The 16,007-nt window shown below is 45.7% G+C and overlaps 1 protein-coding gene and 1 long non-coding RNA gene across 6 annotated transcripts in view; one reads left to right on the top strand and one right to left on the bottom strand.

Moving 5' to 3' along the window:
* Positions 1-16,007, top strand: part of TDRD12 (tudor domain containing 12) — a 181,804-nt gene that overhangs the window by 151,913 nt on the left and 13,884 nt on the right. For 3 of the 5 annotated variants that reach the window (XM_069966193.1, XM_069966195.1, XM_069966191.1), the window contains 4 exons: positions 3,953-4,036; positions 9,009-9,122; positions 9,480-9,633; positions 9,711-9,777. In XM_069966193.1, the coding sequence (XP_069822294.1) occupies positions 3,953-4,036; positions 9,009-9,122; positions 9,480-9,633; positions 9,711-9,777 (419 nt within the window). The remainder of the gene's footprint in view (positions 1-3,952; positions 4,037-9,008; positions 9,123-9,479; positions 9,634-9,710; positions 9,778-16,007) is intronic. The other 2 variants (XM_069966192.1, XM_069966194.1) reach the window with 2 other exon arrangements.
* On the bottom strand, positions 7,008-10,033 carry LOC138788385 (uncharacterized). Its single transcript, XR_011362585.1, has 3 exons — positions 9,915-10,033; positions 7,836-8,272; positions 7,008-7,759 (listed from the first exon to the last, which is right to left on the bottom strand). It is a non-coding gene; the product is annotated as an uncharacterized lncRNA (long non-coding RNA).

Genomic DNA, 16,007 nt, shown 5'->3' with positions numbered 1-16,007 from the left:
CGATCGGGCGGCCGGGGCTGCGGAGGGGCACTTCACCTGGTCCCCGCTCCGGCTTGCTGAAGACATCGGGAACCGCCGGAGCCGGGATCAGGTGAAGTATCAGCTCCGGCGGCCGGGGGGTTAATGGGGTGGGCTGCAGACAAACTCGCAGCAGGGATGTACATCCCTGCTGCGTGTTTGTCTGCCATTAAAAGTATAGGGCCGGGATCTGCAGCGAGTCTCGCTGCAAAAACGCAGCATGGAGACTCGCTGCAGACCCGCCAAGTGGGTTTGTAACCTAATTATGTTTTGGAGGCACACCTAGCCCATCTATGGTCCCTTAACATTCCACTCCAAACAAAATATGGAGCTCTTCCAAGGGATATGAAACATAGTCTGATATTTTGTGATTCCATTAAAGCCTGGCTGCCGGGACAAAAACATTTGGGGCTACCCTGGCAGGTGAGTGAATTTCTTGATCTCTTGCACCATCCTGCATTTCCCCTATGAAAGCAAAATCCCCTTTTTGGCAAATAGAGGGAGGTGGGCATATTAAATGTCTCCAACTTAGTTTACGCCACCGAGAAATATAGTAGATATATATAGTATGGAAAAATCGTTTTACGATCACTTAAGCCTATCTCGCATGTAGGTTAAATCAGTGAACGACTGTTTACATGGAACTAACGACGATTTAAGAACATGTTGTAAGATCAAAATGAATGATTTCTCGCTCGTCGTTTAATCGTTCGCTGCGTTTACACGTACGATTACACTGGTCAACAAATTTTCAAAAGATGTTTGGTTCAGAAATAAAATTATCCATTTCTTAATGATTTTTATGTGCTGAATTCAAATATCACAAAGAAAAATGTTATTTGGCTCTAGTTTCTATGATATGGAAGAGTTCTCATGTTACTGTTTTGTGAATTGTATAGAATACAGTATAACAGCCTACATATTTATTACTTCTGCAATCATAAGGAAGCAAGTTTACTGTTCATAAACTTTTGAAATATATTCATAGGAAACTTAGTTCTATCTGAAATCAACTACAATTTACAGGCATATCCAAGAATTTTCCCTGCTGCTATCTGATCTCCCTGTGCTCCCCCTCCTCCCCCCTCCGGGTGTGTCCTTCTCCCTCTTCCTCCTCCGCCCCTCCCGGTGCTTCCTGCTCCTCCTCCCTGTGCTGCCGCCCTCCGTCCTACCTCCCCCCTCCATCCTGCCACCCCCCCCTCTGTCCTGCTGCCCACCCCCTCCTTCCTGCCACCCCACCCCCCTCTCCTCTTAGCCTCTCCTGCCACCCCCCCTCCGTCCTGCCGCCCTCTCCTCTTACCCTCTCCCTTCTGTCCTGCCGCCCTCTTCTCTTACCCTCTCCCCTCCGTCCTGCCGCCCCTGTCCTGCAACCCTGTCCGCTGCCACCCTCTCCTCTTGCCTTCTCTCCTCTCCTGCCACCCCCTCTGTCCTGCCACCCTTTCCTCTCTCCTCTTACCCTCTCTCCTCTTACCCTCTCTCCTCTCCTGCCACCCTCTCCTCTTACCCTCGCCCCTCTCCTGCCACCCTCTCCCCTGCCACCCTCTCCTCTCTCCTTATCCTCTCCCCTCCGTCCTGCCACCCTCTCCTCTTACCCTCTTCCCTCTCCTGCCACCCTCTCCGCTGCCACCATCTCTCCTCTCCTACCACCCTCTCCCCTCAGTCGTGCCACCCTCTCCCCCTCCGCTGCCACCCTCTCCTCTTACCCTCTCTCCTCTCCTGCCACCCTCCCACCCTCTCCTTTTACACTCTACTTTCCTGCCACCCTCTCCTCTTTCCTGCCACCCTTTCTCCTCCCCTGGCAGCTTCTCCCCTCCCCTGCCACCCTCTTCCCTTACCCTCTCCGCTTCCACCCTCTCCCCTTACCCTCTCCGCTGCCACCCTCTTCCCTCCCCTGCCACCCTCTCCGCTGCCACCCTCTCTTCTTACCCTCTCTCCTCTCCTGCCACTCTCTCCTCTTAGCCTCTGCCCTCAGTCCTGCCACCCTCTCCTCCTACCCTTTCCTGCCACCCTCTCTCCTCTCCTCTTACCCTCACTCCTCTCCTGCCACCCTCTCCTCTTTCCTGCAACCCTCTCCTCTTACCCTCTCCTGCCACCCTCTCCCCTTACCCTCTCCCCTCCGTCCTGCCACCCTCTCCCCTCCCTCCTGCCACCCTCTCCCCTCCCTCCTGCCACCCTCTCCCCTCCCTCCCTCTCCCCTCCCTCCTGCCACCCTCTCCCCTCCCTCCTGCCACCCTCTCCCCTCCCTCCTGCCACCCTCTCCCCTCCCTCCTGCCACCCTCTCATAGCATTTACACTTACACACCCCTCTACAGGTGCCTTCACACACACCGAATCCGCAGTGGATTTCAAGCCAGCGGGTGTCAGTGCATCCCTATGAGAATACATACACGCAGTGGGAATGACATCCTGCTGTGTATATGTAAGTTAACCCCCCGCTGGCCGGAAGCATAAATCATCTCCTCCCCGCTCCGGTTTGCTTCAGGGGATCTCAGCAGGACGTCTCGCTCAGCCAATCAGTGGCTGTGGTGGGGCAGCACACAGATTAGCTGTGTGGGATGAACAGACGCCAGGAGCCCCGAAGCAAACCAGAGCGTGGAGGAGATGATGTATGCTTTCGGCCAGCTGGGGGTTAACTTACATATACGCAGGTGGATGTCAATCCCTCTGCGTGTATGTATTCTCATAGGGATGCACTGACACTGAATCCGCTGCGGATTTCGCTGTGAATCCACAGCGTGAAATCCGCTGCGGATCCCGTGTGTGAAGGCATCCTAAAGAAAAAAAAAAAAAAAAATGGTGCATAGGTTGTTCTCAGCTGAGGAGGCATATGCCTGGATTGCTTCCGATACTGAGACCAGTGAGGGAGAAGAGGAAGATCCCTCGTTCCTTCTTCCTCATCGTCATTTAGTGATGACAAGCCCATAAGGTGCCAGCACAGGACTAGGCCCCAGGAAGCCCCACAAGCCCCCTCAAGTGACCCCACCCCGTACAAACTACAGATTCCTGAGTTCGTTGGGGTCACTTGTGGGGGTTCCCAATGTTTTGGCAGCACGGGGGCTCTGCAAACCTGACATGGCCTTCATCCTCCATTCTGGCCAAATCCAGCCTCCAAAATCCAAATTGCGCTCCTTCCCTTTGGAGGCTTTCCGTGCACCGGCTTTGCACTTTGTGTCCACATGTGGGGTACCCCTGTAATTGGGGGAAATTGCTACATGATTAGTGGTTTATTTTTTTTTCTTTTAACCCCTTGTGAACATGAAAAATTTAGTTATACCAACGTTTTAGTGTAAATAATTTTATTTTTCATTTTCACGGCACACTTCCACATTTGTATCTGTCACCAGTGGGGTCCATATGCTTACTATACTTCTTGTGACATTTTTTGAGGGGACCGGATCAGCTAACCCGGCCCTCCGACACCTGATGCCGTCTCGGAGGGTCGGGGCCAGGAGCAGGGAGCGGTGTCTGGTTGGACTGAGGTTTGATGATTTTATGCATTCGGTGGGGGTGGGGGCATCTAGATAACAGCAAAACTGTGCAGAATCCATAATAACTTTATATTGGAAGGATGGAAAGCTACGGGTGGGCAATGTATTAATGCAAAAATAATTTTGGGGAGAATACCCCTTTAAGGCCATTTTGGGCTCTGTCTTTAAGAGGTTAAAATAAATGAAAATGTATTAATTGTTCATTTAATGCAACTAAAATGGTACTATCAATCATAAAAGAATTAAAAATGACATAGATGGGATATAACCAAATGTAGCAATTAATGTGTCTTATGTGCTTAGAAGTTATTCTGCCCGTACTATATGCAAACCACAGAAGTTCTTGGTCATAGAGTATGTAGTGTAACCAAAGGGCCCTTTTGGTAGGTATATAGGTGTGGTACCACAAGTCCCAGCTTGACCATAAAATGTCTTTTTTTTTGTAGTAGTAGTAGTAGTAGAACAGCAAGTGCCAACCAGCCTGTTGGGCAGTGCAGATTGACAGCGACGGGAGCGCAGTCAGCAGTGAGGTATGTAGTACAGCAGATGTTAGTGCTTGTTAGGCTAGGGGAGAAAAAGAAACTAAACTGACAGACACAGACTGGTGCCCTCAGCACATCTCACCCTCCCCTCGCTAGTCACAGTGCCACCCTGAGTGTGTCTGGATATCATTCTTCCCCTTCAGCCAGCTGTACGTCCTCTGTCTTATCTTGCGCTCGAGCAGCCTCGTTCTTGGTTTTATTTAGAGGCTTAGTCCTAATGCTGGTATTCTCTGAGTCCTAGTGCTGGCACTTGTTGAATCTGAGCTGAGTAGCAGGGCCCCTAGCTACTTATGGCTGTATCTGATGTATGAGTTATTGATGTAAACGGGTTCATGGGTTTCCTCCTCAGTGGCTTCAGTAAAGTATGAAATGGCTAACAAGCTCTCCACTGCTTGTCCAGCAGCTGGGGCCCCCAGACAGCCATAGGATGATGCTGCCTGTCCTCAGTGGGCCCCCAGCTGCAGCAGGATAAATACATGGTTTTGCCGGGTGTGCCCGTCTCTGAGGAGACAGCCCTGGCAAAACCATGTCCTGGGTACTCCCGGGAAACCCTGCCCCCGCAGCGGGAAGCCCCGCCCCCTTCTGGCGTTCGCAATCTCACTCAAGCAGAGCAGGGAGAGGAAACGCTGGGAGACTAGAGGAACCATACAGGTGAGGTAAGTATAGCTGTTTTTTGTTTTAAATACAGATGGAGGGGCTGGAGAATAAGGGAGGTACTGGTATGCTGATGAGGGGCAAAAGGATGAGAGGGGTACTACTATGATGGTGGAGGGGCAGTAGGATGAAGGGGGTAGTAGTATGATGGGGTAGAAGGATGATAGATGGGTAGTAATATGATGGAGGGGCAGGAGGATGAAGGGGGTAGTAGTATGATGGGGAAGGAGGATGATAGATGGGTAGTAATATGATGAAGGCGGTAGTAGTATGATGATAACGGGTGTAGTATGAGGATGGAGGGGCAGAAAGATGAATGGGTAGTATGATAATGGAGGTAGTAGTATGATGATGAAGGTGCAGGAGGATAAAGGAGTAGTAGTATGATGATGATTTGGTCAGTAACAGTGTGATGGTATGTTGAGAGGTACAGTATGTTGATGATAAATATTTTAGTGCTGTTCTGGGGTCACTTCCACACACTGAGCCCCCACATAACAATGTATTCTGATCTCCCACAAAGCATTTAGTGTACAATACACCAAGAATCCTCCAGGTACAACAGCTGCAGGCATTACAACTCCCAGCATTTACTGATAGTCTGCATCCTTCAGGATATGCTTGGAGTTGTAGTACATATGAGCTGCCACTGTAGAGACATATAGTGCTGGACCTTCAGGGCTGCTGGTTGTAACAGATTACATCACCAGAAGCTTCTGCACAACAATCAATTATTAAAGGTTTGTTCTGTCTGAAACTACAACTCCCAACATACCCTTCATTAAAGCTTCATGAGTGTAGGGTATTTTGAGAGTTATAGTTCGACTGAAAACATGTCATTCACAAGGGAGTTGTCGCAGATTCATATGAATCCAGGATAGGGCCGGGTCAGTATGTCCCTTTTTACCGATTCTTCTTTGGTGGGCCCTAAGGATCATTTCCTCTGGTGGGCCCCAGGTATCCCAGTCCGACACTGATGGCATTTGTTTCATGATGTAAAATCCAGAAAAATGTTCCGGATGGGGACTTGTGCTTCCACCCATAGCTTGATATATGATGTCTAATTATACCTGCACATGATGTGTACAGATGTACAAATCAAACACCACTTGATGTGATGTATTGATATAATTTAAAAAGTAACACTTGTTAAAAACTGATATCAAAGTACAGTTATATAATAATACAATTATAAGAGTGTAATAGAAGATGCACAGCAGATAATGTTAGTTTGACATCAGGCTACACAGCTCAGAACAAATGTCTAATAAGATTGAGGGGTTATCTCCAGTACAGTGAACAGTATACATATGAGATGAAATTTAACCCTTTCCCGCACAAGGACGTAACTGTACGTCCTTGCGCGGGTGCGGGCGTTTAGAGCGGGGCCGCGTGGCAATCCCGTGTGCCGCGTGGCAATCCCGTGTGCCGCTTGTAGCCCGGGACCGCCGGTATTAGCGGGCACGGTCCGATCGCCGTGCCCGCTAATACAGTAATCAGATGCAGCTGTCAAACATGACAGCTGCATCCGATTACCGGATACAGCATTTCCCTGGTGTCTGATGCCGGCCGGGCACTCGTCCAAGATGGCGCCGTTCCCGGCTCGGCACTCGTTTGTATTCGGCTGCAGCAGCCGAAAGCAAACGAGTGCCGATCTCATTGATCTTTGCTGTATATCTATACAGCAAAGATCTCAATGAGAGATTAAAGTATATATACTAGAAGTCCCCTGGGGGGCTTCTAGTATATGTGTAAAAAAAAAAAAAACGTGTTGTCATTAGTAAAAAGCCCCCTCCCCCAATAAGTCTGAATCACCCCCCTTTTCCCAGGTTATAAATAAAAGTAAACAAATAAATAAATAAACCTGTTTGGTATCGCCGCGTGCGTAATCGCCCGAACTATTAATCACATTCCTGGTCTCGCACAGTAAACGGCGTCAGCGCAAAAAAATCCCAAAGTTAAAAATTGCGCATTTTTGGTTGCATTAAATCCAGAAAATTTTTTATAAAAAGCGATCAAAAAGTCGTATATGCGCAATCAAGGTATCGATAGAACACATCATAGCGCAAAAAATGACACCTCATACAGCCCCATAGACCAAAGGATAAAAGCGCTATAAGCCTGGGAATAGAGCGATTTTAAGGAACGTATATTTGTTAACAACGGTTTGAATTTTTTACAGGCCATCACATACAATAAAAGTTATACATGTTATATATCGTTTTAATCGTAACGACTTGAGGAACATGCATAACAAGTCAGTTTTACCCCAGGGCGAATGGCGTAAAAACACATTCCCCCCAAATAAAAGAAATGCGTTGTTTTTTTTCAATTTCACCACACTTTGAATTTTTTTCTGGTTTCGTAGTATACTTTATGCAAAAATTCAGCCTGTCATTGCAAAGTACAATTAGTGACGCAAAAAATAAGGGCTCATGTGGGTCTGTAGGTGTAAAAATGCTATGGCCTTTTAAGCACAAGGAGGAAAAAACGAAAACGCAAAAACGAAAATTAGCCTGGTCCCGAAGGGGTTAAAGGTCATTAACCTATAGGGTTGGTTTATAAGATGGTGGGGTCTGGGGACACAACACTTATAGGTGGATATCTTCAATAGTGGGCAATGTACAAATAGGTTAATGTTCAGGGGTAACTGGTCTAGGGAATTGTTTCATGGGGTGGTATAGTCATAATCTGGGCCTTGGTGGGGACGCTGGCGCTATAAATGGCCTTCCACCCTTATTTAAATAAATGCATATAATTCCAGATTGGCATTGAGACTCTTGGGCTCCAAAGATTCAAAATCGTATACTTTTTGTTTCCGCTCTCGACATCTTTCTCAGATAATCTCCTCCCCTCCAATCTTTAGCCACCCTGAGAAGAGCTGCAAAAACCAGGGAGCTTGGATCATTCTGATGGTTTGCCGTGAAGTGTTTTGATAACGGATGCGTCTTATCGCCTTTTTTGATGTTATATGTGTTCAGCCACCCTCACTCTGAGGTCTTTTGGTTCTGCCAATATACTGTTTTGCACACCCACCTTAAATCAAATATATGACACCTTTAGAGTTACATGATAAACATTCTATGATTTTCCATTGAAATTGTTAGTGGTAGATTACACACTTGAGGTTTACCTTGCAAAAGAGGTCGCTCTACATTTGGAACAAGTCCCACATCTATGGAAGCCCGCTGTTTCTAGCCATGTACTGGATTTGGAATTTGGTCTTGAGTTTTGAATGGAAGGAGCCACCTTGATGCCCAAATTGGGGGCTTTGTTGTATACTATCGTTGGTTCCTTGGGGAGGCTGTCGCCTATGGTTCTATCCCCTTTGAGGAGGCGCCTATTTCTCTTTAAGTATGTGTTCTACTCGTTTGTGGTCTCGGTTGAAAGGCAGTGCTGTACTGTTGTTGGTCCTGCAGAATCAGAGTGGGGTTCCAAATGCCAGTAATACATTCTGTTTAGGTGTAAGGAGTTATTACTTGCGCAGTGTGACAATCGGAGAGCACATACTCAAAGGGCTGTGGAAACCTGAAGAACCGTTTCTGTATCCCAAACCTATGTCACTGGAGGCTGTACAAATAGAGAGGATAGTAAGGAGGCATTGTCAGGAGACATGCTAATATTGCCCTGTGTAATTGAAGCCAAAGCCAGGAACAGACTATAAACAGAGAACAGGTCATACAGGAAAACCTGAGATTTGTCCTCTTTTCAAATCCATTCTTTGCTTTGGCTTCAAATCTTTGGCAGATAATCTTTCAGATAATCTTTCTGTGTAAATGGACCCTAATGTCCAACAAATAATGAAAGCAAAGGTGGGCCACATGAGTCAGTAATTATTCCTGCGGCCCTGTCTGCACAATAATGAAAAGCCGGTCTCAAAGTCACTGAACGCTGTACAGGTGAATGTGACAATAGCAAGTGTAATGTTTCTTGTTACCAACATCTTCCCATACACACAGAATCAGGAAGTAAAACTTGACATATATTATTATTGCACCTAGAATATGAAGCCAAATATCATTTGAATGTGGAGTTTAATATAATAACAAAATCTAAGCTATCGTTCATTATTGGAAAATGGCCCAGCTTTTCATTTGACACATCTTAAATGTTGTTTGTATGGGGAATAGGCACCAAAGCCTCAAGAAATCTGTTCACATTTTTTTAGCTTGTTGACATGTTTCCATGTATGTAGGAAATATTTCCCTATAACCAGCAGGAGGTGCTAATTCCCTTTCTTTAAACAGTTTATTCTATGTGGTTATTGAATGACACCTAAAAAGTTAAATGCCCTATTGTTTTTTAGTTTGTATCCACAGGTCATATGGTTCGAATTAGATAACACTGTCATCCTGAATGTTAAACTGCGGGACGTGAGGGATCACAAGTGTACATTCTACTATAACAGACTCGTGTTTAGGTGAGTGATTTTAAAATGGACACTAAAATAGTCTCACCGAGCCTGATCCACAATAAACTATGTATTTAATCTAGAAACTGGCATAAACTGGCCACGGAAACCAACAGCACAGCTTTGCTAAAATGCAAGTTGAGCTGTCATTGCTTGTTTTGGGTAGTTATACTAGTTTCTGATGTACTTTTACTACTTTTATGTTTCTTTAATCTGTGTTTTCCGAATATCATGCGCTGATGGTCAAGTCTTAGTGATTTGTCATTGCTTTATTAGATTTCTGTATATGCACCATGTGTATAATACCTGTATGCTGATAAATGCTTTGTTTTGTGTTTTTACTTTCACTTGATATTTTTCTTGCAGTTGCTATGCTGGAGGAAAGCTTTATGTTGCAGATATGGAGCTCTACAAGGAAATTGTAGAACACAAATGTGAATGCACATTAAGGAATGGAGAAATTGTAATTATTCTCCAGAAGAGTAAAGCTGAAATGTGGAACAAGTTATTAAAGCATAAGGTGACTTAAGGTAGATGGTTAGTTTTGTGCAAGTTGTAAGAGCCTAAGCATTTATTATGTGTCCTGCTTCTTTATAGCATCCAAATGTGAGCTTTGATTTCGATCATTTGGAGGACTCTGAAGACAGTGCGGGAATCACCTCATGTAAGTCCTGCAGTCTCATTATACAGTAAATTATATGCATCTAGTGTAGTGGATATGTGACATATTTAATGCATTAACCTCTTAAGTCCAGCCACACATTGCAGTTAGGGGGAACATAATAAAGAATCAATACTTACTCGTCCCAGTGCCACCTCAGGGTCGCAAAGGCACTTGCGAACCCCCACCTGCCTCCTAAAGCTCCCGTAGCTTAGGAATGCCGCTCCAGTGACTGCTGTCACTGACTGGCTGAGCAAGCCCTTCCCATCGGGACAACATGGGAACCCAAAAGAAACTGAGGTTCCCGCACCCTGCTGTCTGCAATGTATTTTTTATTTTGGCCGGACTTCTCCTCTAACCCTTTTGATGACCTCCTCCTCCTTTTTCCTCCTCATGTTTAATTAGCCATAGCGCTTGTATTTGTTCACCTACAGACTAACATGAGCCCTAGATTTTCGCTACATTAATTTTGCTTTGCAATAACAGACTTAATTTACATAGTTTGCCCTATGGTAAAACTGACATAGTATATATGTTGCTCAAGTCAGTACGATTACAACAATATGCAACTTATATAACTTTTATTTTATTTGATGGCTTTCAAAAAAATTAAAACCTTTTTTAAAAAAAAAACAAAATGTTCCTAAAATTGCTATTACCATAACACTTTTATCCTTAGGTCTTATGTGGCTCTGTGAGGTGTAATTGTTTGCACCATAATCTGTACTTTCCATAGGTACCTTGATTGTATACAGTATAGTCTTTATTACAATTTTTCTGGATTTGATGTGACTAAAATTCAGCAATTTTGTGCTTTGGCATTTTTTTTCGCTTATGTGATAATTTAATAGTTTGGTCGATTACGCACACGGTGATACAAATATGCTTATTTTTATTTATAAAATGCTACACTGATCCCTCATAGAGATCTATGCAGTAAATATGTACTGCTTAGATCCATGGGATCAGTGATGCATTGCTCTGGGCTCCTGGAGCCCAGATCAATGGATTGCCAAGCCGGAATCAGCGCCATTACAGTGCAGATCCGCGGCCTGGTAACTAGCACGGATCTGCGTCTTGCAGCTATCCAGGTTGCAGAACTACAACTCCCATCATGTCTTATTGTCAGTTTATAATGGGAGTTCTGCAACAGATTAGAGGATGACACAGTATAGGAGAGGGGATGCAGTGGCACAGTAGAACTACATCTCTCATTGTGGTGTGTGGTAATATGCAGGACTACATCTCACAGCATGGTGTATAAGGTAAGCTGTATAACTGCATCTCCCAACATGATGTATGGTAATATGCAGGACTACATCACATAATGGGAGCTGTAGTTATGCAACAGATAAGAGGATGACACATGGCATGAGGGGGAGACGGTGACACAGTACACAAGGAGGGAAAGGGGGCACAGTATACAAGGGTGAGGCGGTGGCATGGTACACTAGGAAAGATGTGGGTACTTGTGATGTATTTCAGCATACAAAAACAAAATATTAAAAACATTTTTTTCCTGATCAGGAAATCCTGAAGGCATTTCCTGAAGGTAAAAACTAATTCCTTTTTTTTTTTTTTTTTTTTTAGTTTAATAATTTTTATTATAAATTCCATCATTAAAAAACAAACCAACAAGTAACAGTAGCCAACAATAGCTTGTTCACAATCAATCCAGTAAAGTTATAACCCACCCAATCCTATCCTCAGGCAGGAGACAAAAAAAGAAAAAAAAAAAACTTTACACGTTATCTTTACCAATTCTTTCATAGTTACTGTATTGTTTAAAGTGTCACTGTCGTGAAATTTTTTTTTTGCAGAAATCAATAGTCCAGGCGATTTTAAGAAACTTTGTAATTGGGTTTATTATCCAAAAAATGCATTTTTATCATGAAAAAGCAGTTTGAAGCTCTCCCCCCTGTCTTAATTGTTCTCCTATGGAGAGAGCTAAAGAAAAGACCAAAACAGGACAACAAAGAGTTAATCTACAAATCCCTCACGGGATATCTCCTGTGACAGTCACCAGTGACCTGTCTGAGCTCAGATTACAGCTGTCACCCAGCTCCATGCCTGTAATCCTCTGTTATCTGCTTTCTGCTGCCGGCTAACTCCCTCCTCCCCCCTCCCCTCTCCCTAAAACAGACAGGGTACGACTCCTGCAACAAGTCACAATTTTCAGATTTTTTGGAGTGGATGAAAAAGAGGAAGGAGGGGGGGGACCTGGGAAAAGGCTTTTTACATGCAGATAATGGCAGATTTGGCTAGTAAACCTAATTACAAAGTTTCTTAAAATCGCCTGGACTATTGATTTCTGCAAAAAAAAAAAAAAAAAATACGACAGTGACTTTTTTTTTTTTTTAATTTAAAGTTTTTTTATTTTCAAAGACAAGAAAAGAAAGTATACAATACAAATGGGAACTCGGGACGGCAAGTCCCTCTGGGGGGTAGGGGTAAATACAAGGAATGATGTAAATGCACAGAATGCAATCGTAATCGTGAACTAACAAAGAACAGTAGGAATGTCAGCATCCGTAACATGACTAGAAAAAAACGGGATCAGTATTCCGGTTGATCTCAGCATAAGTCATTACAAAAACAATGTACTATCATATGCAAGCTGTACTGCAGAGATAGGAGAGACAGAAGCAAGAAGACGACAAACAAAACACACCGGACAGGAGAGGACAAGACAACAAGAGGATCATAAAAGAGAAGCTGTCCCTGGCGGCAAAAGAGGGGGGGGCACCCTTCGGGCAACTAGGGACAGAAGGACGGTTTCAGGCCGTGGCGGTTCTATAAGAATCAGAATCCAGGAATAGGAGCCATTGGCCCCAAGTGGCCGTGTACCTCTTCACTGCTGCCGGGGTAACAGCAATGAGGTCCTCCATGTGATGTGTCTGGGCTATTTCCGCAAACCATTCGTCAATAGTCGGAGGGTCGACGGATTTCCATTTCCGAGGGAGGACTGACTTGGCAGCTTGGAGCAGATGGCGTGCCAGAGATTTTTTGAAGCGCGACTGGGCTGTGGGGAACATGAAAAGCAGCGTCGCTTCAGGGGTATTAGGGATAGTGATGCCGGTAATTTCCTTAATGAGGCGCAAGACCGTGGGCCAAAATGACCGCAATTTGGGGCATCCCCACCAAATGTGTGTCATGGTGCCTCCCACGCCCCCACAACGCCAACAAATGTCAGGGACCAAGGGGTACCAGCGATGAAGGGCAGCTGGAACCCGGTACCAACGGGACAAAATCTTATAACTGGTCTCCTGTGTCTTACATGCCATAGTAGCTTTGTGAGATAGATAAAAAGCCTTTGACCATTGTTGAGGCGTTAAAGTTTTTCCCAATTCTGTCTCCCATGCCGAGCAGAAGGAGGGCAGATGGTCCAGTCTAGAGGAGAGCAACAGTTGATAAGAGAGAGAGATGGCATGTGGGGGACAGGAAGGCGCCACACACAACTTTTCAAAGTCCGACAACGTATTATGGAGAGCGTGAGTACGTGAGGTGGTCGTGTAGAAATGCTGCAGTTGAATATACTCAAACAGGTGTCTGGACAAGGGGGGTGCGGAGGGGAGAATGTCGGATAAGGGTAACAGTGCTCCCCGTTTGACCACGTGATAGAAGCGGAGAGGGGTGTCCCTGGGCGTGCCTAAGAAGGTCCGGGATATACCTGGTTGAAAGTCAGGGTTATCTGTGACGGGGGTCATAGGACCGCGACTATCCAACAGAGCACAAGGAGACCCGGTGGCCGGTAAAGATGCAAGAGTATGGCGAGTTGTGTAGGACAGAGGTGTGTGGTCTGCCAAGGTAGGGGACCATGTCCATGGGAGCGTGGACAAAGGCCGAGGGCACTGGGCCTGTGCCAACCGTACCCACAGCTTGGAAGTAGAATGATGAAACATGTCCAAGATCCTCACGTGGACACAAGATAGATAATAAAGGCGGCAATCTGGCAGACCAACCCCCCCCCCCCCCCCCCCCCCCCCGCATCCTTAGGACGAGAAAGAACCTCGCGTCTGATTCTGGGACGGCCAGGGGACCAGACGAAGGAAGAAAAGCAATGCTGCACTTGTTTCCAAAAGGAAACGGGGATGCGGACTGGGATGGTCTGCAAGAGATAGAGCAGTCGAGGGAGAAGGGTCATTTTCAGGATATTAATTCTCCCGAACCAAGAGAAATCTTTCTTGGTCCAGGCTGTCAGGTCCGTTCGGAAACGGCCTAACAGAGGCAGGAAATTGGAAGTACATAAAGTTTTTTTAGTCCTCTAAACCACAACAGTCCTATCTTACCAGTTAAAATGGTTACCTGTACAGGTCGTAATCATATACTAATCTGGCCAAGATTTGGACAGTAATAAATTAATTTAATATAATCATAAATAGCGCATGATATAAATATTCATCAACAGAAGATAAAAACATATATACGCATTCCTATAGTTATCAAAAATGAGGATTAATACATGGAACATTAAATAAATGCACATAAAGGTTCAATACACAGATAAATAAATAAATAGAAATAAAAAAAAAAAATAAACAATAGAAAAATGAGTCAAAAAAAAGTCTCTTTAAAATGAGCGGTACCGCTGGGTGCCGGCCGGTTGCGAAGTAATATTGCTTATACCTTTATAAAGGGGACGGTGTCGGATATGGAGTTGAAGGCCGAGAGCATGGTGGGGCCTAGGGATTCCTGAAGCACTTTGTAGAATTGGGCTGTCAGGCCGTCTGGGCCCGGGCTCTTCCCTCCCGGGAGTTGTGCAATAGCACAATTGAGTTCGTGCAACGCGAACGGCTCCTCCAGGGTTACTGCCGTATCGCTGGAGATCTGAGTAGCAATAGGAGGGGGAGAGAAGGGCTCAGGCACTGAGGCCGAGGGTTTAGGAAGATTATAAAGGGTAGTGTAGTAGGAATGGAATGTGGATGCTATTTCCGGGGTGATATGGGTAGTTACATTCGCAGTGGTCCGGATACAGGGGATATGCGATTGCGCCAGTTTGTCCCTTAAAGCCCTCGCCAACATGCGTCCACACTTATTGCCATTTTCATAAAATTTACTACGCCAGGACTGCAATAGACGGCCCCACGATGCCTCTAAGAGGCGTTTAACCTCCGAGCGTGCAGCTTGTAAGTCCCTCAGAATCGGGAGAGACAGAGCATGTTTGTGGGCGAGCTCAAGGGAGGAAACCTTAGCAAGCGCTTTTGTCAGGGAAGCCGCCTTCTCCCTCTTAAGTCTGGAACCGTGTTTAATGAGGACTCCTCGGAGAACACACTTGAGAGCTTCCCATTGAATAATAGGGGAAGTAGTATCCACAGCATGATCGGAACAAAAGTGCATGACCGATTGTTTAAGGTCAGCAACACAAACGGTGTCCAAGAGGAGGGACTCATTCAAATGCCAGGTCCAGTGAGGTTTGGACAGGAAAGGGAGTGTGAGGGAGCAGAAGACAGGGGCATGGTCTGACCATAAAATGTTGCCAATAGAGGTGTAGGAGAGCCATGGCAGGGCACTATGCTGTATGAGAATGTGGTCAATGCGACTATAAGTCCCATGGGGGTTGGAATAGAAACTATAGTCCCGATCAGCTGAGTGCGACAGCCGCCAGGCATCATAAAGTTGCAGCGACAGAAAGGCTCGCTTGACCCTCTTTATGGCCGCGTAGGAGATAGACGATCGACCTGAGGAGTTATCCATAGATGGGTCCAAAGTTAAGTTAAGGTCACCGCACAGGATTACAGTCCCCTTGACCACAGGTAGTGACAGCTCAATCAGATGGGTGAGAAAGGAAACCTGGTCATGATTCGGGGCATAGGCATTGATAATAGTGAAAACGTGACCATTAACAGATAAGGAGAGGATAAGTTACCTAGCCGCCGGGTCTGTAATGCAGTGAAGGATCTGGCAGGGCAAATTCTTATGTATGGCAATAGCCACTCCCTTGGTTCTAGCCTCGGGGTTGTTAGAGAAAAAACACTGAGTGTAATGTCTATGACGGATAGCGGGGGCGTGGTTGACCTTGAAATGTGTTTCCTGTAGACAGAGGACATGTACCTTTCTACGGTGGAAGTGATGTAGGATCTGTGATCGCTTCCCGGGTGTGTTCAGTCCCTGCACATTAAAAGAGGCAACATGAAGGTTCGCCATGGGGTGCGGGCAAGGGGCGTTACGGAGAGGGCCGTCAGGGACAACCGACTCTGGAAAAAAGGAAAAACAATTAGTGAAGGACAAACAGG

Source organism: Dendropsophus ebraccatus, chromosome 4 (genome assembly GCF_027789765.1).
Source record: "Dendropsophus ebraccatus isolate aDenEbr1 chromosome 4, aDenEbr1.pat, whole genome shotgun sequence".
NCBI classification, from domain to species: Eukaryota; Metazoa; Chordata; class Amphibia; order Anura; family Hylidae; genus Dendropsophus; species Dendropsophus ebraccatus.
Note: the sequence above shows the minus strand (reverse complement) of the source record. Positions and strands in the feature narration are given on the sequence as shown.